The sequence below is a fragment of the Pempheris klunzingeri genome, chromosome 13, assembly GCF_042242105.1.
Source record: "Pempheris klunzingeri isolate RE-2024b chromosome 13, fPemKlu1.hap1, whole genome shotgun sequence".
NCBI classification, from domain to species: Eukaryota; Metazoa; Chordata; class Actinopteri; order Acropomatiformes; family Pempheridae; genus Pempheris; species Pempheris klunzingeri.
In genome coordinates this window covers 20,788,920-20,814,557 of record NC_092024.1, presented here as the reverse complement: position 1 = coordinate 20,814,557, position 25,638 = coordinate 20,788,920, and the positions used below count along the sequence as shown (strand labels likewise).

The window sequence follows — 25,638 nt, the reverse complement described above, 5'->3', positions numbered from 1 at the left end:
CTGGATTTAATGGGTGTTTTCAGACAGAAAGGGAGAACGTAGTTATTTTTGACCATGACACTGTGACTCCGAGCCCCTCTCATTTTTGTAGTATTACAACTAGTTACTTTCTTGATTATTTAATTGTTTGGTCAGTTAAAAGGTCATAAAACTGAAAAATCACAGAATAGTCACAACACCTTCAGATTGTGTGTTTTTTCTGACCGCCAGTCCAAAACCAAAGATGATCAGTGTAAGATGAGGGAAAGCAGTAAATTGATACTGAAAACTGTCTCACAAACACAAAGTTATTATAACATTTCTGTGTGTTTGTGGTGAACATACAGACCAGTTTTAGTTCTCGTTGTACACTTTCAGTTTGTATGGGTGCTGAAGTTTGGCCCCTAACTTTTCTTTTTCAATCAGTTTCTCAACCCATATGACAGTATAATTCAGTTTTTATCAGTTAAGACATGTCTGTTCAGGCCCAAGTACACCAAAAATACAGAAAATACACAAGATGAATCATAAATTAATTATTCATCATGAAACATGACCACAGTTTCCTCAGATCTCCCTCTTACCTTTGTGCAGCAGATGTATAGCAACAAATAATGAGTACAAATACAGAATATTAATCATTTATAATAAGCAATTCTTCAAATAGCCTCAATTTATCTTCAGAAAAACACTGTCATTGTCAAAAGAAAACAATTTGTTTAACTTTTTCAGACAAAGAATCTAATGCTTTTCTCCTCAGGCTAATAAAACCCTTTAAACACATAAAAATGTCAGAAATTCATTGTAATGAATGCAAATAATGAACTTTTGACAAAATATGACTTATATGAATTGTGTTATATATTGGCCCAGATGTGTTGTGATATGGGTTGATTGTGTTTTATTTCACCTTAAAAACACCTGCAGGGCTCTCAGCTGCAGGCGGTGGAAGAATCCAGTGAAACTGAATCTGGTCCTTCACACTCGTAGAAGAGGTGTCAATCGTGTACACAAATAGGTGTTTATAAGTATAAGTGTTTCTACTTGGTAGCATGTATTTAAAAAAGAAAGACAGACATGTAATGACATTCTCCTGGAGAACACATTTTTTGATTGACATTGATTGATTGATAGACTAAATTATCATTCCTTTGGGTTTCAGCGTTGCATTAGAGGACCTGCATGCTGTGAGCAGGTATTTATGTCATTTAAAGAACTCTTTCTTGGGAACTTGGGAACCAGGAAATTTGAAAGGCCCTGAGGGTTGAATCTGAACAACTTGAGTCAACAGAGAAAATTCACCAGCAGCAGAAAGAGTGGCGCAACAAACAAATGAAGGAGCATGATGAGCAATATAAAAAGACAAACCAGTCAGACCAGAAAAAAATAAAGCGGCTGTAATCTGACGTCAGTATTCTCAAGAAAGCGCTGAACTGCAAGCCCATACATAGTTCCCATGAGCCACCTCCCCTGGAAATTCTCCAACAGGATGTTTCTGACTGAGAAAAGGTGACAAATAGCTGATCAGAAAATGACTGATCAGATTGAGTTCCTTAAAAAGCAGAAACAACCAGAGGTTTTATTTTTATAGCAGAAATGCCTCCACATGTTCACACTTTCTTTTATTTAATCAAAATCACAAAGCATCGCTGAAGAAGCTCAGATGCCGAATGAATTTAGCTGAAAAGCTGAAAGCTCAACTGCCCTTTTGGGGTGTGTGTGACTGTAGTAGTGTCTGTTCATGAGGATGTTCTTCCTGGTGGTGATACTGTCGCTGTTGGTTGCTGTTGGGTCTCTCTCAGTAGTACTGCACTGTACTGTGCTGTAGTACTGAGTGGTAGCAGTAGTAGCTGCAGTATAAAGGACAGTTTACACCATTTTCCGGCTCAGTCTCTAATTATAACACAATCATGGGGCGATCAATCTAAACATCATTGTTATACCCATGCTTGCTTTTTGCTGCTCCCTCCTCTCCATCTTCTGCCTTCCCTGCAGGCCGCAAATTTTAAAGCATCCCACAGCAAGCAGCTGATCCCTCGTTGTTTCACCCCCAGCAGAGATGACATGAGCCGGTCAGTCCAGTCAGGAGGAGCAACATCCCCGAGATCACATCGGTTCATTCGGGAAGCGAGACTAATTACCTCGACATGAACAGGAAATAAATATCCTCAGCCAGGCTGGAGTGACACACAACTCTCACCAGGCGTCACATGACCATAACAACATAGCCTCCAGTCTGTCTATGTCCAGGCCTCCATCTAAAGTTTATTCATAATTCTTCTTCTCTCTTTTTTATTTGCCCCTCCCTCTGCTGCCCTCTCGTCCTCTCCTCTGTCCCTCTGCAGAGCTCTGGCACCGGGAAAGAAATGTATCGTGTTTGCAAACTGAAACCTGCCCTGTGTGATGACAAGACACGCAGCGGAACGTGCAGGTAACTTGAAGATGCGGCAGAGTGCGAGCACACACCGTCCTGGTGCTGATGCTGAGGAAGAGGGGCGGTTGCTTAGTGACAGGCTCCAACTCCTGCTGCTGCAGCAGTGATAGAGGGGGGGTGTAGCCATACTAGCCGCTGTGTACTGGGAGGATAGTAGTTAAAAAGAAGGCAGCAGAAGGTCCTAATTCAGCCTCATGCGTTAACCATCAGTCTGTCAGTAAACATATTTTCTGTCAGTGTCCTTGAGACACCTTCTCCTCTTCAGCTGTTGACTGCCTCACTATTGAGCTGCACTGAAGAAAGAGATTATTTAAAACTGTCAACAGTAATGAACCTGAGTGTAAAAACAGTTCATAGCACTGCCAGAAATGTGTAAGCTGAAGCCAGTGACTTATTGTGCCTACCCTTCTCACAATGCAGAACATATATGTTTGCAATTTATCTTCAAATTTCATCTTCTTTGTCACTCCTCCTTTTGTTGTTGTGGGGGCTTCCCCTTATATGAATTGAGCGTCTAAGGATAGAGGGAGTCATATACAGTACAGACTGTAAAGCCATTTGATTTGTGATTTTGGGCTGTACACATAACATAGACTTGACCTACACAATAAAACATTATGCTGTCACGCCAACACACAGATTCACATTCAAATTACAAGACTACACTCTCATCATGGTTTATTCAGCAAGCGGCAGGTCTGTAAACTACATATAAAGTCTTGTGGTAGATCTAAAAAGACACAGAATGTGAATGAAATGCATAAAAAGTAGATACAGCAAACAGAGCATGTCTGTCAGGATCGGATGAGCACCGAGCCGTGTAGTCACAGTCATTCTGAACCATTCAGCCACATGGAGCTGATGTGTGATAGTGTTCAGTAAGAGATTCACCAGCCACTTCAGAGCCACTAAATCAATTCAGAACGAGGGACATGTGAGCACTGCTGCTTCCCTCACATCCTGTCCATTCACTTGCATTATCCATCATTCTTTCATCTCTCCGCTCATCTTCTCATATTGCACTTATCACAGTTCCTCTCAATCCATTCATTTGTTAAAACAAAGCGTGTTCACCATCACTGTTTGTTTCACATTCAAGTCCATAGAATCAACTTAATTAATTCATTAATGTGAGGAGCTCGTTTCAAAACTTTTCACCGGATGAAACCAGAAAATATCCACGTTGTAGACCTGTGGGCTCTTGGATTTAAGATGAACAAGAATGGCAGTCGAGGAGCCTAAAATGTGAATCCAAACACTTCCCATCAAACTCCTCCTCAGCTCATTAAAGCCACTGCTGTGTGTGCTCACTCTCATAAAAGATGTGATGTGATTGTGATTTTTTTTTTCACATAGCTGCCCAGTCCAAAAAGATTTTTAAAAACAGCAAAAGTTATTTTAAGACTTTAAATCAATTATCAGAGAGTTGTAGTGATGACAGTGTGGTGATAAGCCAGAGAAATGTGTAGCTTAACTACACATGGTGGGAACTGCTTGGTGAAATGCTGTATGTTATCTGTTTAGAGTCATCTAGGAGCCCCACTTTCAACATCTTCTGGACAATAACACTGTCACAGGATATGTGGCAGAACATATTCAGTGTGGAATACAGGCACAATCACAGTCAATAAAATTTCAGCTCAAACAAGGAATACATAAATAATTTTTCTGGCAAAATCTGCTTTTTGGCATTAAAAGGGTACAAAGACTGGTGAAGGGAATAGCAGTTATTTAGATACACAAACACTTTTAACGGCTGAATGTGTTTGATGTTTGAGCCCACCAGATGGAGACAGAAAACTGGCTGTGCTGTATTTCTCCCCAGTAATACTGATGTTTGATTCTTAAATTTGTATGGCGTATGCTCTTGTGTCCGCTGACCAGTGTCCAATCTAAAGAAGAGCACATTTGGAGGATTTTTTCTCTGTGCCGCTTGTGATTTTCACCTCTCGACCTGTGGGCCCCTGTCAAAACAAGGAAATACAGACAAAGAGAGGGAATCACAGACGAATCCAGCACAACATGAAGTAACAGTCTTATAGTCAGGTTTGGTAGTACTTGGTATAATAACTCTGTTCTGACTCACTGGTTTCTTGCTGGATTTCTGTAGTATGTCGCGTGCAAAAGACAGAAAAGACTAAAGGGAACAGATAAAGAGAGAGAAAATGACAGTTAAGGCACTTCTAGCATTAAGGAAACCCCTTTACACAAAGGTTCAGTGAGGTATGAAGACAGCCTTTGTTAGTCACCTCCTCCACGTTAATGCTGGACTTTGCACTGGTCTCAAAGAGCCTGATGCCGTGATCCTTCGCCAGCTGTCAACAACAGACACACACCTGTTTACAGTTTCAGTCCATTCCTCAAACAATCCCTCCCTCTTCTATTTAAAAAGCAGGAAAAGTCAGCAAGTCTTAATTATTGATTATTACTGAATGATGGTACAGAAAAAAACATTGTTTTACTGCATAAATGACTTTTTCCAAATGAAAATAATACAAGACATTGAGTATAATTAAGTTTCTGTTAATCATCTCACCTTCTCTCCCGTCTCCCTGGAGACTTTCCGCTTTGCTTCAATGTCACACTTGTTACCTAGTAACATTTGACTGACCCCAGCTGATGCATTCTGGGAAGGATGGAATGCAGTAAATTGATTAGGGAAAGTTGAATCCTTATCTACAGGAATGTTTGCTTAGCGTGCAGCACATTTATGAGGAGATTAAAGTGAAGGAAAGCAGACGTCTTTACATCATCGTCACAATAAGCTGCTCTGCAGGGACTCGAGAGATATGGAGATATCCTCTCAGAAATGATTATTGATATTATGATTACTATAATGATTATTGGGTCTGTGTTCAGAGCAATTCTGGGTTGATAATTTGGATTTACGGCGCAGAGATGTGCTCTTCCTGCCAGACGGCTCCATCCTAAACTTTCCAGTGACAGGCCAGAGTTTTCTGGTTTGTCTGTGGAAGGTTATGAAAGGTTAGGTTTGCCTCCTGTAGTAGTCCATACTGTTCAGGGTGGAGAGCTCCATCCACTACAGCCTCTGACACAGAGAGAGGTGGTGGTCCGCTGGTCAGAGCTGCTGTGTGGAGAGGAGCACAAATCCACATCGTGTCCTCTGTCTCATGTGTTAATTAACACTTCACATTGTTTGTTACAAGCTTTCTAAAACCAACATTAATGTTTTTTAACTGTGTAGTTAAAACCCTCTCAGTTAATCCGTTAGTTTGTCCCAAAGTATCCAAGTTTTTTCCTCACTATTAAGTCTTATTAACAGTTGTGTACAATCAAAAGCTGTTCAATGAGAACAGAGCCAAAGACTCACACACACTTATGGTCACTTGTCCTCTTTCTATTCATGATGTTTCAGTTCTTAATCAAGAAACTTTCACTTCACTCAAACAGCATCAATAAACTGGCCTCCAGTGTGAGTATGTGCAGCTTTTCTTTGTTTCACATAATTCATTCATCCATTATCTATACTGCTGATCCTTAAGGGTGGCGAGGAGGCTGGAGCCAATCCCAGCTGACACTGGGTGAGAGAGGCAGGGTTCAGTCATTCACAGGGCTGTGAAAATAACAGCTGGATGCAGCCTTGGTTTGTTCAGTAAAATGAAGCTCCAGAGAAAACTGTTTGGGTGAACTAACCCTTTAAAAACCACCAGTTGTGCAATGGGCCTGCTCTCATGACTCATGATATACATCCAGTTGACTAAGCATTGTTTTTTTCCTTGTTGTTTTGGCTAAGTAGAAACACTCTCACTTCTTTGATGCTCTTCATCCAGTTCTGAATGTTTTCGAAGGACTTCTCGTCTGTGATGTCGTACACCAGGATGATGCCCTGACGCAGAGCGGGGGGGGAGACACACAAAGACAGAGGATTTAAGGAGTCAGTGAAAGGTACAGAGCGAGCACAAAGGGGCAGTGATGTCAGCCTGATTAGCCAGTCTGCTTGTTCTGCAGGCGTCCTGCGCTCACCATGGCTCCTCTGTAGTAGGCTGTCGTAATGGTCTTGAACCTCTCCTGCCCTGCTGTGTCCCTGCACAAAGCACACACACACAAACAAAGTGAGGAAACGGGGCACTGATGTGTGGAGATCAAGTTGGAGGAGAATGCAAGACGATGAATTTAATCTACATTTCACACTGCTGTAGCGAGCTGGATCTGCTGCAGCAGCGACACCCTATGTGACAGGACATGACTCCATGTCTGATGGATACTTGGACTACAAACCCTGTCATAAAGTTCCCGATTTGGAGAACAAGAGGGAGGTTCCTCTTTCCTCTCAGGAGAAAAAAAACCAGAGGCATGCAGAGGACAGAGGGACATAACTCTACGGATTACTCAGCGTTATCTGCTTCACCAAATCACAAAACACAGCATTTCCAGACAAGCGACCAGCCGTCATCTCTTACCACACTTGTAGTTTCACTTTCTTTCCATCCACTTCGATGGTTTTCACTTTAAAGTCGATGCCTGGGGGACAACAAGAGGGCAGGAGAGGAGAGAGAGAATGAGTTAAATGCCTCAGATATGAACTAAACACACACACACACACACATGGCAGAATATATAGGTCACCCTCTCATGGGTGGAGGCTGATTCACTGGGATTTTGACCCCCTCGGAGCACGGCCTTCCACACAGACATAATAGAAAGAGTCCTGTAGGACACACTGTTTGTTTTTTCCTGCAGGATGGACAGACAGACAGACAGACAGACAGACAGAGGGGGGCAGAGGAGGAGGAGGAGGAGGGGTTGTCCTGTGAAAAAAAAAAACTGCATGCCAGAAAGCCATCCATTCTTCTGGGAGCACAGAGATGGTAAAAGAGATAGGAATGAGGGTGGGTGGACCCTCTGAGAGCCAAGTGAGAGGAATGAGATGTGAGGGAGAGATGGGGGGGGAGAGACAGCACACACAGTCACCAGGAGAGAGAGAGACAGAGAGAGAGACAGAGAGAGAGAGAGAGAGAGAGAAAAGAAATGAGAGACGCACTGGACGAGTTCAGACACGCAAACAGTCTGAGAAACCCGTTTGGTTGTGTTCTGGGCATCAAATAGAGGAAGAAAGCAGAACATGATTCATGCCCCAAGTGTGAGACAGGCCAGTCACAGGCTGCTGCAGAAAAGTCTCTGGTTACAAGGTTAGAAAACATTTGCCCGAGACAACGTACCGATGGTGGAAATGTATGTGGAGTTGAAATTGTCCTCAGCAAAACGAATAATCAGACATGTTTTCCCCACTCCGCTGTCCCCGATGAGCAAAAGTTTGAAAAGGAAATCATACTTTTTCGCCATGGTTGGTGCTGTTCTCCAGAGTTACAGCACAACTATTAAAAAAAAAGGGGGGGAAAGTTTGGGTTGTCGCTCTCTGGAACTACTTTTCATCCACTCCAGTCTTCGTGATTGTGATTAAAGAGACTTTTTTTTAGCTCTGTGTAATGAGTGGATCCTCTTTCCCCTTTTTCCTTGACTTCTCTGCTCCCCCTCAATGCCTCCGTGCTCTGCAGAAAGAAAAACCCTCCATCCAAAAGTTGAGCCGCCTCACAGCCGATCAGTCTTCATCACAGAATCTATTCAGGATTCATTTTGATTTCCCTCCAGCAGACAATATCGCTCCATTTACTCACACACCGGTGTGGCGACGTGTTTTTCAGCCTCCCACACACACACACACACACACACAAACTTGCTATCGGCCCAGATCCCAGATCCGCCGACAGGCTACGTAGTGTGGGAGTGAGTTACAGCCCACAGACCTGCAGGCACCAACATGTCCACAGGATGGAGCCGCTGGATCAGAAAATAAGACTAATAAGAGAAAGTGGCGGAAATCAACCACGATAAAAAAAAAAATAATAATAATTTTAGTTTGCTCTGGGAATTAGAGGTTAAATGTTACATGAAAATAGAATGATTTAATTGTGAAAAAAAGGCTGCCATTTTTATAGTCCTAATCAATTTAACGTGTATTGAGAGTAACAGAAATATGTTTCATTTTTATTTATTATAATTTTTAGTTTTGCTAATGTATGTAAACATCAGCAAATATCTGAAATAAAAAAGGCAGTTATCTAAAAAATAAAAAAATAAAATAAAATAAAATAAAACTTACTTCCGCCAGGTCCGTCAGTCAAACACTTCCGGTGTGTCCTCAGTGTGTTTTTCCGGTGATCGTCCAGACATGCCTGTAAGTATCACCACGGTGTTTATGTTCATCTCCCGGTAAAAAGTGTTTTAATTGAGGAGGATCTACTACGATACCAACGGTGTTTTGTTTCTGTTACAGTTTCTGTTTTTTGCTCACTGTGAGGTAAAAATGTTCAGATGTGAAAACGGACGCTAATGGCGGAACACGTGCGACAAAGCAGCCCACGCGGCTCCTTTTGACTGTCAGTCACATGTCGATTTTTTGGGAGGGTAGAAACTGTATTTTTAAGACATGATAGGATGAAAATCTCCTTTTTGTAATATTTTCTCTCAGTTGAAAGTTGTGAGGCGTGTCGACCTTCGCTCCTCGTGATCGTGTTGTAAAGTTGTCAACTTTGATCGGAACTGGAATTCACCCTTTTATTGCAGGAAGTTCAAGACCTGAACGGGTCAATTTAGATTAGAAATCAGCTAAACTTTTACCTGTGTTTTCCTTTCAGCTCGCAAAGGATCTGCTGCACCCGACCCCCGAGGAGGAGAAGAAGAGTCACAAGAAAAAACGGCTTGTCCAGAGTCCTAATTCCTATTTTATGGATGTCAAATGTCCAGGCAAGTTTGTTCAGACAATCCAGAGAAAAACGGTGTAAAGTAGCAGAGTGCAGATAAATAAAGTACCTAATTAAGTTAATATGTAGTAGTGGTACTCTGTTACGACTAAACACACATTTGAGTACAAAATAATAGAGAAAATTTGAGCACAATTATAAAAATATTTACAACCTGTACTTCTAGTTTTATTATGTAAGTAACTTTTATAACAACATAAACTTTACAACTTTATATTTAAAATGAGACGCCTAATGCAGGACTTCACCATCATTGCTTAGAATTCCGTTTTGATTTTGGTATTTTTATTCATGCACCATGAGTACTTGTAGTACTTGGATCAGGAACATTTGCCTTCATGTGTTGCCCTTTCATTGTTTCCTGTAGTGATCGGGGTGTCAAATAAGGCATACAGTGACACTTGTGACTGTTTGTTAAGTGAGTTTCTAGTGACTCATTTTACTCAAACGGCTGCAAGGACACAACGGAGATGAAGATGTTTGTGTTGGAAGCTGTCTGCTGCTCTCAGTGTAACGCTCTCATGGCTGTTGGTTGTTATGTGTGCAGGTTGCTACAAGATCACCACAGTGTTCAGTCACGCTCAGACTGTCGTGCTGTGTGTCGGCTGTTCCACGGTCCTCTGCCAGCCTACAGGAGGGAAAGCTCGCCTTACAGAAGGTACGGGAACACCAGCATACACAGTGGAGACCCTGTTCATCCATGTAGAGACCTTTTAAAATGCATACAGATACACTGTAGATGTGTCAGTTGGAGCATGGACTTCTAGTGCTGGTGTGCCACATGTTATACAGTGCCCTTATCCAAAAGTCAATATTATTATATATATTATTATTAATATTCAATATTAATTCAAAGCGCAAAGCTTTTATGCATCAAAATGTGGCAGCAGAACTTTTCCGTGCCATACGCCTCCAGATGACAGTGAGATATTTGCCTTTGTGTTGCCCTTTCATTGTATTCGTCATGAAGAGGGTGTCTACTAAGGCAGACAGTGACTCTTGTGGCTGTGACAGAAATTCATCATCATTGAGACGTTTCTACACAGTCAACCACAAGCACAAAAGCTTCTTCATTCACGCGTGTGTTTAGATCTCTGAGCCATAGAACAGAAAATACTTTACAATCACTAATCTGATATTTTTGATAAACACTCTGATGAGAGCACATTGAAGAAAATGATCTTCTACTATTTACAGTGTGTTAGTGAAACGAAACAGCTTCAGGCCAAAGAACTGATTAATTGAGAACACACTCGACAGCTTAATCAGTAATGAAAGTGATTGTTGCCGGCCCAGTTGTGTTCTGAGATGTATTTCTAATGTTCATTCTTTCCAAAAATAGTAGTTAGTTAGAATCAACACAAACTAAACATAATATTCGGTTTGGTAAATTGTCGAACTCTTGTTAAGTTTCCTCTTAAGTTAAAGCACAGACTTTCTCCATCATTCCTCAGGATGCTCATTCAGGAGGAAACAGCACTAGTTTGACCAGATGTGGTTGGACGCTGATTGAACTGAGCTTGATGGATGTCGAGTAACACTGCCATGGAGCTGACGCAGCGATGGGGAAAAGGAGAGCGGGGATACGAATCATGTAACATAAGGAGTCTCTCTAAGGAGCGTGCACAGAGAAGTGCTTGGCGTTGTTGAGATCCCACCAACACCACAGATTCAGTCACTCTTCTGTCTTAATAAATGTAGGTTGTTTTTTGGTAAAATAATCTTGCATGTTTGTCATCCAGTTTGTTCTTTTCATCTCATGATGGCTCTTAGATGTCATTTGTCTGGTAAAAGACACTTGTCAGCTCAGGACCCTGCAGAGACTTGCTGGTAAACGTCCGGGCGTTTGAGGATTTGGTTTCCTTCGGTCCCACACTGGTGTGGCCTCAGCAGCTTTTTGGCAAGTGATTTGCTTTTGTTTCCATTGAACCCTCAGTGATTATGCATAAACATTTACAGGAAGGTGAGGGTGTAAGGTAAACCTTACAGATACTGTCCAACAGCTGCTCAGCACTACTTCTTCCTTTGAAAGCACTAGACCAGTTCTAGGACAGGAGACGCACTGTGACTGAACTTCAAACACACGTGGCGTCTCTGCTGCTGTGTTACTATGTAAAATCTACACTCATAATTGAATAGCGACTAAATTTTAGAGCTAGCAGTAAAACCAGACACTAAATACATGCATACACCTGCCAAATGAACGCCACAGAAGTCAGGGTTTTAGTTGACGCTGACAGTGATGTCGTCAGTTCCTGCTCCACAGCCTGAGGTGTTGGTGCAGGGTTTGATTCAGGGAAAATCATCGCCGGCTCTGCCTCTGCTTCCCTAATGCTTGTAAAACACAAACGCAGCACACAGCGATGTCACACATAATGACATCACAGTGAACATTGTTGGTTGATTTACACGTGCTTGCAAGCTTCCTGTGAAAATGATGCAAAAACAGTCACACTATGCAGTGAGCTGCAGATAAGTCTGCTAAAACTGAAGCTTTTGGTTTATTCACAGCTTTTGTTCAGGCTTGTGTGCTTGTTGGCCATTTGCAATATATGTGACCGCATTTTGTTTGTACACCACATAAAGAAATTAAATCAGGAGTGAATGAAAACTTTCTTGTTGCTATGGTGACTTTTTTCTTGTGTCTTGCTTGTATTTTGGACAGCTTAAAAATAAAATCATGGTAAATGGGAATACGACTGATGTGCCTCCTGGTTAGTGACTGACTGATACATGATAAATGTCCTGTAGGCTACATTAATTTATTTTTCTTACCACGTTCTACCACAGTGATATTAAACAACGTAACCCTGTAGTTATCTGCTGATGGAGTCATTGTGGCATGTATTTATTTAGAGTCCTTGTAGTAAGACGGCTCATCTCAGCACTTAAAACGGCAAAGTAAAGAAAAATCCAAACAGTTCTGTGTAAATCACAGTTGTCAAATTTATTCAAACAAAACAATCTCAAAAATTAACAAATTATCAAATCAAATTACTACTATACACTACTATTACTCCTATTAGTACAGTACTACTGAGTACTATATACTATTACTACCATTTACTACTATATACTATTAGTACTATATACTATTACTATTCGTACTACTGTTACTTACTATCTAATACTATAATAACTATATACATTCACATGGTTTACAAAAGTCAAATCATTCGCCCCCCAAAAGGAAAAATTGGCTTTAAAAATCCTCACAAGAATACAAATAAAGAAAGAAATAGAAAATCATGTTTGTGTCACTTTCTGTGGTCCCTCTATGCTGATGAGGTCGGAGAAGGAGCCTCCGGTCTCCCCTCCTCTATGGCCTGCAGCTCTTCCTCCTCCGAGGGGGGACAGGAGTTAGTAGAGGCGACCTGAATTATCAAAATATTCTTCTCTTACACTGGCAAGTCGGTCTCAATGTCAGAACTTAAATTCTCTAAAAGTTGTGTTTTTACAGTGGGGCTGAGGTTTAAAGGGTTGGATAATCCACCAAATACAATGTATTGTTTTTTATGGGAACTATTTTTCAGAGGATTCTTCAGACTAACAAGGACACTGTCACTGGAGAGACGTGCTCCTGTTTAGCTTTTTGATCACAGACAATTCTGATGTGCAACTTTTCACTTTTACTGTTAGTGAATATTGTCCTAGTGGTATAGTAAGAGACCAAGTTCTGACTGTTATCTGAATTTACTTTGAATTAGATGCTTTCTTGGTCTGTGCATTTGTAGTCAGTATACCTTGTTGCTGTCCTCCAGAGCCTGCATGATTGCTGCCACCACCAGGTTCACCAGCACAAACTGAGCCATTACCACAAAGGTGATTAAGGTGATGGGAGCGATCCAGTACAGGTGGCTTGAACAACCTTCATCACCTGGACGGCACTTCCTCAGTGTGTCCTTGAGAGAGAGACAGAGAGATTCAACAACGACTGGCACACAGAGTAGAGAGGCTGCATTACAAAATCTGATCTCAGTTGTTTTGTGTGAAAGATACAACATTATTATAATGCTCCATTTTTCTCAGTCTGTGATTTGCTAATGGTTTCCTGAGAAGATTTGTGTTCTTTTGTTGAAAGAACTACTCCGTTAAGATAATTCATTGTAATTAACCCATTATTAATTATACTATAAGAAACCTACACAGGTTGAAGTTGTCCCTCACATAACTGGTTTTATGTATACAGCTTGTATGAGTGTGTGCATACTTTCATGATCCCACTCCAGTTGTCTCCGGTGCATATTTGGTAGAGTGTGAGCAGGGCCATCCCAAAATGGTGGAAGTTGGCATGGCGATTCAAGCCCACACAAGGGTAGTCGGGGGTGCACTCTGATGAACACAGATACACACAACACAGACATACAGATGTTGTTTGAGTCAACAACTAAGAATCGAGCACACACAGTTTATTTATCCACAAAAATAAAATGTCAACTTCAGATTTAGCAGAATGGTTCTCCGTGTTGACGACAAATGTTTTTTAGCCCATCATCATTTTCTAAAGGCATTAGTTAAAATCACAATGGGCTAATGATGCTCTGGGTTGGCTGTGGTGTTCACTATGCTGCCTCCAGTGGCAGGCTACTCCTTGAGGTTTAATTAAAGGCTTTCTTGTTTCCTCGTTAACAATGTGGATACTGTTAAAATATGGCATCAGCTCTGAGACCATGATCGTATACACTAAGACTGTGTCTATATATCTGTCCTGCTACCAGTGTGACTGACCTAGCCTGCCAAAGAGCTCCACTCCCAGTGCAGCGTAGATAAAAAAGAAGAACATGAAGAGCAAACACATACTTCCAACCTGGAATAAAAATGCACTTTAGGTCACCTGTACAGCAAACACTACAATGTAGATACTGTAAAATCAGGAAATCAGGAAAACCAAAATAAGGCAAAAATCAATGCCTCATTGCTGCTACTTACATGTGCCAGCGTTTTAATAATGGTTTTCAGCAGAACTCTAATCTTTTTCGCCCTCAGCACTGAGGAGAGACATAAAAAACTTTTTATATGTGCAGGGACAACACACACACACGTTTAGTATAAATCGCTGTGTCTTTTGTGTGAATATACCATTTGCTAATCTGAGTACTCTCAAGACTCTCAGGATGCTGGGATTGGGGATGGCATTCGCCATTTTCAACTCTGCGAGAAGGATGCTGATGATGGAAGTCCCAACAATAAGGAGATCCAGCAGATTCCAACTAAACACACACACACAAACGTCATGTAGCACTTAATGCATCTACAATATAATATACAATATAGTAAAAGAAAATAAGGAAATTAACTTCTTTGTTATTCTAGTAGTTACCTGCTTTTTCTGAACCTCTTTACGCCGAATGCCACAATCTTCAGCACGATTTCCATGACCAGGATGACGGTGAACGCGTAGAAAGAATACTCCGTAATCTGCCCGATGTACTGATCACACACACACACACACACACACACACACACACACACACACACACACACACACACACACACACACACACAGGTTTATGTCTATTGCCTCAGAGTGGGAGTGGGAGTCTAAGTTTGCAACAGTGATTGCATCTGTGTGTGTGTGTGTGTGTGTGCATTACCTCAGGCTGATTATAATGCTCAATGGCCATTATCAGGACGTTGATGATAATGATGGCAGTCATGAAGAGGTCCAGCATTGAGCTGTTACACAGTCTGAAGACAGCTTGACGCATGGGTGAGTAGTGTCTCCAATACTCCAGCTCCTCAGGGTCTGTAACATCACATGCACACCAACACACAAAGATGTCGACATGATGTCTTCTCTTTTGTTTTTCAAACTCTGAAAGGCAACTTTCTGAAAAAATAGACCCCAACGAGCCCCTCCATCCTCCTTACCACCACCCTGGTCAAGCATTTCTGGTCCACGCTGTCGTAGTAGCTCTGCATCTTTTCTCTTTTGTTCCTGCTGGCAGTCATGGAAAGCCTCCACCATCACACCGATAAACGTGTCGAGCAGAAAGAAGCTCATAACCATGAAGGGAATGAAAAAAAGAAGCATCCATTTGTTGTGGTTCCTCACAGGCTGAGAGAAGAAGAGCGGAGAAGAAAAGAGACATTTACTTTCTTATCCGTTTTCAAATTTCCAGGCAGCCTATAGTTCCCTGTACCATAAGAAAATGACTTTAAAGACCCCTGACACTCTTGAATTGTGTAATCCAGCACGATAAACATCATGTCTACATTATCCTTTTGTTTCTTCACCATATATAACTGTGCAAAAGCATAAATTCAGCATATTGCATACAAACCTGTCGGTCTACTCCCACAGCATCCAGTCCATCTTGCATGATGTTTACCCAGCCATCTTTGGAGTACATCACAAAAATGGACATCAGAGCCTGAATGGGAAGCACAGAAAAAAAACAGTTAAGTCAACACACAATGATTTTCCAGATTTTGATATTATTAGTTCCTAACTTTTGTTACAGTGTACAAATTAATTAGTTAGCTGATTATGATTTATTTTTTGAAATAATATAGAAAGCACTGAGAGAGCGTAAACCTCATCCAGCACCTCTAAATTCTCTTTATTTGTCCCCGTAATAATAGGGCATGTTTTGGTTTAGTTTTTAATCTGCATCTGGATCCACATCTGCATCAAAATACACACGGTGATAGATCAGGTAATCGTGCTGATTGGCTGACTGTGATTTTAGGAGAATATCTCAAATCTGTCCAAGGACATTGAGCCTTTGAGCAGGACAAATTGTGCAAAATGTTAAGAAAGTACGACTTGTGGCCACTGAATTATGGAGAATGTTTTTATCAAGTTACACTGATGCCGTCTTTCTGGGAAATGCAATCCAACTTTTCAAGATCATTCAGAGATATTGTAATATGTACATGCAGCCTCTACATGGTTATGCCAAAATGTACACTGACAAAATATACAAAATCAAGATAAATCACTTGGCTCGATAGCATGAATATCCTCCTCGATTTCTGGTTCCTAAATTCTACCTTGTTAGCTTTGTGTTTGAGGATTGTGCCAACATGAATGCTACTGTGTCCGTACCTGAGGAAGGTTGTCAAAGTTGAACACCTTTCGTTCCCAGTGATAGTTGGCAGACAGACATTCGGCCTTGTTGGTGATGTTTCTTGTGTCCTTGCCCACACAGTAGAAGAACTTCCCTTTGAACAACTGCAGTGTTTGTGTGAGACAGAGTGTCAGTAGTGTTATTTTACCATCATCCTGACATCATGTCAACTGCATCGCAGCTAGTGGGATGTTACAGTTGAATAAGAGGAGTACATTCTCAACAGATGTGTTTCCCATGAGCACTTAGCTAACATCTGGCCACGGGTCACGTTGTTCATGTTCATAGCTTGATTGTCAGTAAGGGTAAAAACTACATGTGTCTGAATGCCAACCTGAACACCGAGGATGCTATAGAAAAGGAAGAAGGCTAAACAAATGAGGACGATCTTTCTGAGGGGTTTCATCGAGGTGATCAAAGCTTCCATGGCCAGCTTCAGTTTTGGAGCTCGCTTGATCACTCTGGATCACACAAACACAAACAAACAGATGTTTGTCAGAGGCAGCACATGTACCCACAGGCGTAAAATATGAAATATGGTTTAATGCTTGCACACAAACGGTACACAGACTCAAGCACAAAACAGAAAACAAACATCTATGTGTGCACACAAATAAAAGATTTACCTCAGCGGGCGAAGTGTTCGCAGCAGACGTAATACTTTGATCATGCCCAGCATGTTACCTTTACCACGAAAGAACACATCGAAAACCATGTGAACTATAGACAGAATCACCAGCAAACCATCCATGGCATTCCAGGTGTCCCGGCAGTAGGTCTCCTTCCCAAACAGGAAACCAGCAGCCACAACCTGGTGTTACAGCAAAAATACATGAAAACAAATGGACACTGTTGTGGATTCTTTGAAACACGTCTAAATATCAACAGACAATCTCATAATAAGAGAATATTTAAAGCGGTTGATCCAAAATTGTAATAATGTTTAAGCACTGTTAAAATGGTCATCCCCGTCCAAACTTAAATGAATGTTTGATAATAACATTTCAGTGAATATTATTCCAATCTCACATAACCATCCAACCCCCATGATTAAACTGATGTTTACCTTAACAAACATCTCAATCATGAAGACAACTGAAAACAGGTAACGGGATACAGTCAGGATCCATCGCTCCTAAAGGGCAGAGTGAGATTCATTATCAACTTATCTTATCACATATAGTCAAACTCACATTACATATTATTTGTTTGTGTGTGTATCTGTCTATATTTATTTGTCTGATAGGTCATTGTGTGTCTTGGGGCTCGTTGAGGGTTTACTGTACATCCCTCTCCAGTGCAATAACAATTGCAGGTTGGATGTATGTGTGCCTCACCACACTTGTAGGGTCTATTCCAGGCCTCTCCACAGCAATGGCGATACAGCTCAGGAGGATGAAGAGTAGAATCATGTTGTCAAACCACGTGCGACTGACAATACGTTGGCAAAGTAGACGGAACCTAAACAAACACACACACACACACTTTCACTATCAAACTGAATTAGCTTTTCTTGTCAATTGCTTTTTGACTGGGCAGTGCTGCAGTAGACACACTTCTTATATTTTAATGACACAACCTGATGTTTCATAACACTAGTTTGAAACTAGCTAGCAGTCACAAAAACCTAGGAAGGCCTTAACACACAAACTAAGTAATGGATTTACAACTTGCTGGTGCAACCCAACCCTGGTGAGGCCAGTTGGCTTCCACCCACTCCTCACGCACCTGCATTGTCAGATCATTACTTTATTATACATTTTGTGCTAGTTATTATTATCAGGATCAGTCGAAAATGATACAAATAACTAAAATCCATTGATGCATTTATTGCCTCCTCTTATTAGGAAGTAGAACAGCCACTCAAACAAACATTTTATGTATATTTTGAATATATTTCTATCTATCTATATGACAAGAGATTACAATTAATTAGCTGTGTGTGTGTGTGTGTGTGTGTGTTTGAGACTTACTTGTTTTGTGGCGAAAACATGAACAATGACCAATCTTCATGTTGTTTGAACCAGCGGATAGGTTTGTCGATGCAGTTCAAACATCTCTGTAGGGGGAAATAGTCACACATCATCACCTCTCTTTAATCAAAGCCTGAACAAATACTTACAGTAAAAGACCCACTAGCAACACTGTAGAGGTATAGTACACCAACAAAATAGGAATCAAGTCCCTCCATTATGCTATCAATAATTGAGGGACAATGACTAATCATCCCAAAGCAGCTTTGATCACATCACTTTCTGCCATATTACTGTGTGTAAAAAAAGACTCACACTGACGTTGTCCTGTTTGGTTGTTGGATTTGCAGGGTCTGTTCCAGTGGCTTGGTTATCTTGATTCATGGATTCCACTGGATGTATAGGTAGGTCTTGATTCGTGCCTGAGGAGCGCTGAAATGACAGGAAATAGACTTCGGCATAGGTGTGCATACAAGTGTTTAAGTGTGCCATGCTCAAGAGCCACATTGGGTGTGCTTTTCAATGAATTCTGAAACATATCAGTGGTCCTTACCCTAGCCTGGAAGCTCTGGACCACTATGCCCACAAGAATATTAAGAATAACGTGTTTTCCAAAAACGATGACAGTAGTAAAGTAGAGCGCAGCCCACGGGGAGGAAGAAGTCATGGTGTTGTATAGCACCAGATTCCAGTCCTCCTGTGTCAGAGTCTGGAAAGACAGTAACACAGACATTTACAGTGATTTAGGCACAAATTGAATGCCGCTGGAATACAATGACAATAGCACAAATTAAGAAGTCAAAAACTAACCTGGAACACAGTGACCATTGACCATAGTAACGAGTCAAAGGGGTTTTTGTGAGTGATCGTGTTGTTGCCACCAAACAGGTGCATACCCAGTAAACTGCAAAGAACCAAGGAAAAGCAGTCAGAATCACTGAAATGTATGCATCTCACAAGTGATAATCATTACAGTAATAGAATACCGCTCGGGTTTTCTTGGTAAGGGAGGATTTGTGTGCACGCATGCATGTACATGCCTAAAAACGAAAGTGACAAACAGCAGTAGCATGCAGAGTGAGGTTGCCTCTTTCATAGTCCTCTTCAGTATTGACAGCTGAGCCTTCAGGTAGGGAAAGTAGTAAATCAGCCTCACAAACCGCAGCAGACGAGATCCACGGAGAACTGACAAACTGCCATCACTACCGGCAGTTACCTCAACCATACTGAAAACCAAGAACAAACTAATTTTAATACGCTGTAGGTGTCTTCTGTCTGACAAATGCAACCATGTATTTAAAATGCTGCATGCTGAAGTTATAGGTTGTACTGTCCTAATATTACCAACGCTGAGCCTGTTACTAATACTAGTTAGCAGTGCTGGCTTGTGCCTTAATCAGAGCACTGTTGTAAAGGTCTAACACTGCTGAGTCTGTGTCAAAACGAGTCATAGCTTTTGCTGAACACCTGCACAGTTCTTGTGTGCCGTGGTCAAAAGATAAAATGGGTGGCTCCAATTAGAGCTGAAACCCAAACAATGGAATATGCATATAACGAGAATTTAAATGATGGCACATCTTGCAAGACAAAGCAATTAGTTGAGGTCAAAATTCAGACTGAATGAGATCATATCACCTGACGACCACAATGAAAAAGTCAAGGGTGTTGTTTCGGTCCTTAAAGTACAGCATTTGGAGAGAGAACAGCTTTACTGCAAACTCCAAAACAAATATAGCCGTGAAGAGCCAGTTACTGATCTTCATCACCGTTGTCAACTCCTTGGGCTGTAGGAAGAGAAGATGAAAAGAAATAAAGTTAGACAGCAAAAAGGACAGAGGAAAGAGGGATGGAGATGGAAAGAGAAAGGGCAAATGCAAAGAGGGGACAAGTAAGAACAATAAGAAAAGAAATCAATACAAAGTGAGCAAGAAAGAAAAGTCATCAAACTGCTATCTTTGCAACGGATCCATTTTAGCTCTGAGCGCTTCACCTGCTCAGGTCTATCAATCTCCTTACACGACTGAAATGTACAAACAGACATATTTTGCTCCTCACCTGTCCATGGTGCTCAACGGCCAAGGTGACAACACTGAGAAAAACCACAAGCATGATCCCTTGCTTGAAGTATTTACTGTTGACAGCTGTCTCAACCTTTGCCTGGAGTTGTTTCAAGGTGTGAACCTGGAGGATGGGGGAGTTGGTTCAGTGACCCCTTGCTCATGAGGCAACAATGCTGGTACTGTTAGTGCTGTCGAACAGTGTTGAGTAGACTCACCACGACAGGATTCCTTGTGTTACTGTCGTTAGGGTGCACCGTGGTACGACATCTTTGGTAAAAGGACAAGACATGAATGACAGTAAATAACTGGAAATTAAGCAAGAGAGTTAAGAAATAATGTTTTGTTCTGGGAGGTTTGTGTGTGTTTTTAGGCTTGTTTGCTTTTGAATGCACCACTTAGAAATCGATTCTCAACATTTTGGGGGTTTTATGCAGAGAGATACAAATGAACTGATGCAAACTCAATTATGTGAAACTGATCTAATAAATCTACATCATCTACTTTCAGCCTGACAATTATTTTTGCATGATTTGCTCAAAGGAATAATGTTACACACTGCAATTTTGACCTCAAACACAAAGAGTCTGAAGTGCTACATGTACGTTGCACATGCAGCCTATACTGACATGAGTCCGGGGAAGTTCGTCCAGCAGGAAGTTAACTGGTTATAGATCGCTGTGGTCCAATCAGGGTTGATACACAGCTCTTCTGCATCCATGTCAGTGTTCTCCAAGAACTGGGTGGCGATGATGACTGCACATACGTTCATTATGATGAAGGAGCCCATCTGGTCGGGGAAGTAAGCATTGGCTATTTAGAGCAAGTTTGAAATTGCACCAGGAACATGAGCCCTGAAATCAGGCTTCCACAGAAGTTAGGATATTTTTAAAGAAGCAGGTCATAGATTAACATTTTATTGATTCTGTATTCATTAAAAGCTGCAGGGGTCCGACTTGGGTTGGATTAAAACAAAAGCCCTGCTGCATGTAACATTGGGCCTGATATTTTGGCCCAAATCTTAACTAAAATTTCAGTGTAATTTGCTGCTGCTGTTGGATTTTCATAGTTATCTCTGAAGTTATCCAATCAACTTTAAAGATCAGTATGTCAAACAGAGCCAAAATTTACCAGTAAGGAAAAACACCAAAACCTAACTTTGAGACATGTGTACAGTGTGTGGTCAAATAGTAAGGTAGTTCAATAAAACAAAGACAAGTGGCTGCTTACAATGGTGACGACTATGAAAAATGCACAAGTCCAGAGGGATTGAGCATCAATAGTATAATTCATGATCTCCGTCCATCCTTCCAGTGTGACAACCTGGGAGTAGACAGAGACACAGTGATAAAAATGAAATATTACTATCAGGCAATATTTTAATATCATATAAATTGGATCTTAGTTCAAACATAGTGAACAACGAAACAAGAAAAGTAAATCAAAACTTCACAACAAAGACTAATGATGTGTTCTCCTGCCCAAAACCCATTCATAGGTCCAAACAAGTTTAGTTAAGTGTGAAAGTACAGGATCTGGGATCAGTCATCAGATCATTTCAGGGTCCAAATGAGCCCTCTTCCAGATATTGGTAACCCCCTGCTCCACATGTCCTCATCCAAATGTACTTCTGCCCTCTTACCTGGAATATGGCCAGCCAGGAGAAGCCGATGTTGTCAAAATTGACATTTCCCATGTGAGGGTTTCGATCCCCGGTCCGACATGTGTTGTAGAACACGTTCCAGTTCACGCAGCCGTTAGCACTGGTCCCCTCCACTGTAGGGACTAGCACACTTGCAGCTGAAGCACGGTGGGGAGCAGGTAATGAGCAGGTTTCCCCACCCACTCTGTAAGGTGGAACATCGTGGCAGTGCAGCGTCCCGGTGTCGTTGTCAGGAGCACAGATGAATGGGGATCTTTCATTGTACTTGGTCATGTAGAATGAACTCAAGGACACGTTGTACATTCTGGATAGAAAAATAACGATACCAGCTTACACACACTAGAACTGATTCACTATAGAGCTGTTAGATAGCTTTAAGATTTCACTTGACAAGTTTTTTGTGTGTGTTTAGAATATACAATTTATATACAGTGAACCATAGTAGTGACACACTGATACACAGCTGAGTCAAAAATTGAGAAATGTACTGTATTAAGACATACAAAAACCTGATGTCCAAAAAACAGTATGCAGGACTGTTTGTAAAATGCAGCATTAATAAGCTAATTAACATACTACAACTCTGTTACACATCACATGACATTTCATGCATTTATTTGATGTCATTATCGACACAATCACTTCAAAAAATCTGATTGTTTGTCTGGAATTTTTTACATAATGAAATTGGGAAAGCATTCTTACATTCTCTTATACAAGATCATGATATTATCTAAAGTGTTTTGCTAGATTAAGCAAATGCAATAAATTACAGTATAGCATAAACAATTAGTCAATTAATCAATTAGTCAATTAACACATTTTTAATTTATGAGGATTAAGATGATTGATTCACTCCTCATGTTATTTTTTAATACAAAAACACTATAGCAGATATTAAGCATTCCCTTGTGTGTTTCTTTTTTTTTTTTTTACATTTTGGACTGTAAATCACAGCAATCGAACAGAATTGGAAAAAATGCAAATACTGGAAGAGCAGCCTGAGGAATTTCCTTACGTGGGTATGTCCTCTCCCAGGAAGCAGCGGTTGAGCAGCTTCCCCGCCCACAGTTGGACTCCCACAACGGCGAAGACATGGATGACAAAGAAGTAGAGGAAGAGGACGTTTGCCAGCATGGACATAATGCCACCGAGTTGTTTCACAAGGTTTCGCATACCTGCACAGAAGAACATACATGATGGATAGCTGACCTTCTTTCAAACTCTATTGACCTTGTAAGCTTAGAATCTACAGTCTGTGTGCAGCGGTTGATAATAATTGACAGTCTGACATTATTTCATCCACAGCTTGTTGTTTTGGACCACGTTATACATCAGGGTGAACAACTACAGTCTCCGAAATGACCAAATATTTGAATCCTTGCTGTTCTGACACAGCCTAAACTAAAACTGACACTAACATGATCTCATCAAATACTATAATAGTTTACTTACTTGGTACTCTGCTGATCAGTCGCAGTGGCCTGAGAACTGGACTGAAAGGCAGGAGGATGCCGAGGGAAACTAGACAGAAATTCAACAAGCTGCGGGAGCAGATTCAGACAGAGACAGGAAGAGGAGTTTAATTCTGTGTTCTTACATTTACGAAAATCAAAAAAATGTACGCTCATTTTAATACTGAATATGAAATCATGAGAGACTGATCAGGTCTGCAACAGCCCTGCTCTCAAAAAACATGGTAACATGATACTAACTCTGCACAGATGACCAAGATGTCCAACTTATTCCAGTTGTTCCTGATGTAGCCGAAGAATCCTAGGGATACCATCTTGATCAGCATTTCGATTACAAAGTATCCAAAGATGAAATGCTCCACCACCTATGTGATTAAAAAAGCACAGTGAAACATACAGTGGAAACAACAGCAAACATGCGTGATCACATCAGAGGGATCTAGCCACGCTGCAATCATAGAAACAGGGATGAATAGTGTTAAACAGTGTTGCTCATGTGTTTTCATGGAGAGAAAGAACGTTGATGCAGGAACACACAGCTGTTAGTTGCATTTAAACTATCCATTCATGATGCAGGTAATGTAAGAGTGCATGGGTCACACTAACTTCGAGGTGGGGACTGGTCTCTCCGCAGGGCTCGTACATGCCCAGAGAGTAACAGTTGAGCAAGGCCGTTAATGCGGACAAAAGATTCAACCATGTGGAGGACGGGGTTAAGGTCTAAACACATAGGATGAGATCATATTCATTCACATTCAATCATTCATTCAAGTGAATCATATATCATATACCAGGGGGACCTACTATGACTGATAATGGCATGTAGAAAGTCATTGGGGAAGTTCTACATGTCCTTTTAACTAAAAAAAAACATTAAATATACACAGAAATATGCACAGTGGTATGATATTCATGGTATGTTAGGTATAATGTTTGTCTTGACTTCCAGCTGTAAGAAAGGATATGGACCACAGGCAATTTTCAGACACCAGTTACGGGGTCTTGTGGTTTGCTTTAATCCAAAGAGAACTGTGCGGGCCAGTCTTGGGTAGGGCAGCTGCTCCACCTCCATGGCGTCGGACTTTGGGTTGTGCACTCCAGTGAGCTCCAATTCAGTTATGGGTGACTCAGTCAGGCACAGATACTGTCAGAGGATAAAGAGGTTAAAAGGAGGAGAAGACAAGAAAAGGTGAAAAGAGGAAAAACAAGCGACGAAAGGGAAGGAAAGACGGACATACACTAAAAACAAAGACATTAAATGAGGTACAAATAAAACAATAAACAGATTGTGGATTACCCCGCAGTGGCTAAAATCCTCAGCACAAACAAAACCTAATTATCTCTCTAAGCACCAACAGGTTTAATATGTGAGAACATACATATACACACAAGTATTTGATTCCATTTCCACATATATTCATTGAAAAGTGGAAAAAGCAGTAAAATCATTTAATTGAGTAAATGCAGCAATACTGTAACATAAAAATACTTAAATACAAGGAAGGTCCTGCATTGAATATGTCACTTAAAAGTACACATGATGCAGAAAAATGCCTCTGTGACTGTTACACTATCATATATTAGACTACTATACACCAGACTTGTAGCCTCAGATTTAACCCAGGAAGTTCATTCTCCCAGATTATTAAACAGCATTTCTCTTTTTGTTTCAGGGCTGACTGGGAGTTCAGTTGTGTCCTCGTTTAATAACTTAAAGTCTGTTGCTCATCCATTTATTTAATGCCAGCAGATGGAGTTGCTATGGAAACACACATTGTGCTCTCTGATGAAGTGACCAGCCAAACTTCTCAATACAACTGATCAGGTGATCATTATCAATTGTATGGGGTTGCTGATTATTTTAGTTCTTACAGCAGCTGTTTAGAAGGCATCTCCTAACAATAGCAGTATAGATATACAGTGTTCAATCAAACTATTACATCAAGATACAAACATAGTCAGTGGACTGTTTAATGAGCTGAGTGTAACAGACTCTACTAACTTTATGCAAACACAGAAAGAAAATGCATCAATAGGACCGATAAAACAGGATGACATGCATTCCTCTATTGAAAGTGAGAAACAGTTGTTTGGTTAGAGCTGCATTGACTTTGTCGTAAGTGCATTTTCTATTTAAATGAATGTAAACTCCGTGTGTGACACAGAAGAGCAAAGCAGAAGATCTTGTGAGCAGGTAAATGT

The 25,638-nt window shown here is 40.9% G+C and overlaps 3 protein-coding genes and 1 non-coding gene across 4 annotated transcripts; 2 read left to right on the top strand and 2 right to left on the bottom strand.

Annotated features, from left to right (window-relative positions):
• Positions 1-3,065: 3,065 nt before the first annotated feature.
• Positions 3,066-8,091, bottom strand: LOC139211669 (ras-related protein Rab-13-like). Its single transcript, XM_070841992.1, has 8 exons — positions 7,594-8,091; positions 6,835-6,895; positions 6,398-6,458; positions 6,183-6,260; positions 4,950-5,039; positions 4,663-4,728; positions 4,500-4,550; positions 3,066-4,377 (listed from the first exon to the last, which is right to left on the bottom strand). Exons 1-8 carry the CDS (start codon positions 7,715-7,717, stop codon positions 4,306-4,308), a joined length of 603 nt encoding a protein of 200 aa, XP_070698093.1. The 5' UTR covers positions 7,718-8,091; the 3' UTR covers positions 3,066-4,305.
• A 485-nt stretch (positions 8,092-8,576) lies between these two features.
• LOC139211651 (small ribosomal subunit protein eS27-like) lies at positions 8,577-11,809 on the top strand. The gene is made up of 4 exons (XM_070841966.1): positions 8,577-8,609; positions 9,070-9,178; positions 9,743-9,853; positions 10,650-11,809. The coding sequence occupies exons 1-4, from the start codon at positions 8,604-8,606 to the stop codon at positions 10,676-10,678; spliced, it is 255 nt and encodes an 84-aa protein (XP_070698067.1). The 5' UTR covers positions 8,577-8,603; the 3' UTR covers positions 10,679-11,809.
• On the top strand, positions 9,527-9,660 carry LOC139212529 (small nucleolar RNA SNORA13). The gene has a single exon (XR_011585346.1). It is a non-coding gene; the product is annotated as a small nucleolar RNA SNORA13 (small nucleolar RNA).
• Positions 11,810-12,470: 661 nt separating the features above from the next.
• LOC139212010 (voltage-dependent T-type calcium channel subunit alpha-1I-like) lies at positions 12,471-24,508 on the bottom strand. Its single transcript, XM_070842451.1, has 30 exons — positions 24,467-24,508; positions 24,043-24,156; positions 23,677-23,801; positions 23,417-23,505; positions 22,980-23,139; positions 21,941-22,265; positions 21,529-21,621; positions 20,928-21,088; positions 20,517-20,568; positions 20,297-20,422; positions 19,877-20,025; positions 19,052-19,145; positions 18,795-18,950; positions 18,557-18,673; positions 18,242-18,327; positions 17,606-17,729; positions 17,335-17,403; positions 16,895-17,079; positions 16,603-16,729; positions 16,247-16,372; positions 15,480-15,569; positions 15,046-15,253; positions 14,790-14,941; positions 14,516-14,625; positions 14,275-14,405; positions 14,125-14,183; positions 13,924-14,002; positions 13,406-13,527; positions 12,939-13,097; positions 12,471-12,569 (listed from the first exon to the last, which is right to left on the bottom strand). The coding sequence occupies exons 1-30, from the start codon at positions 24,506-24,508 to the stop codon at positions 12,471-12,473; spliced, it is 3,729 nt and encodes a 1,242-aa protein (XP_070698552.1).
• Positions 24,509-25,638: the final 1,130 nt, after the last annotated feature.

Bases quoted from the DNA above. Each gene is read 5' to 3' on its own strand.
- LOC139211669 (XM_070841992.1), bottom strand. From the start codon at position 7,717: ATGGCGAAAAAGTATGATTTCCTTTTCAAACTTTTGCTCATCGGGGAC. The intron at 6,459-6,834 runs GTAAGAGATGAC...TGCTTTGTGCAG, and splicing joins AAAGTGAAACTACAAGTGTG to GGACACAGCAGGGCAGGAGA. The intron at 5,040-6,182 runs GTGAGAGTGTTT...CATCCTTCCCAG, and splicing joins GGATGAAGAGCATCAAAGAA to AATGCATCAGCTGGGGTCAG.
- LOC139211651 (XM_070841966.1), top strand. The intron at 9,179-9,742 runs GCAAGTTTGTTC...TTATGTGTGCAG, and splicing joins TATGGATGTCAAATGTCCAG to GTTGCTACAAGATCACCACA. The intron at 9,854-10,649 runs GTACGGGAACAC...ATCATTCCTCAG, and splicing joins GAAAGCTCGCCTTACAGAAG to GATGCTCATTCAGGAGGAAA.
- LOC139212010 (XM_070842451.1), bottom strand. From the start codon at position 24,508: ATGGAGGTGGAGCAGCTGCCCTACCCAAGACTGGCCCGCACA. The intron at 20,423-20,516 runs GTGAGTCTACTC...CCCATCCTCCAG, and splicing joins ACACAAGGAATCCTGTCGTG to GTTCACACCTTGAAACAACT. The intron at 18,674-18,794 runs GTAAGGACCACT...CTGTCATTTCAG, and splicing joins TCCAGAGCTTCCAGGCTAGG to CGCTCCTCAGGCACGAATCA.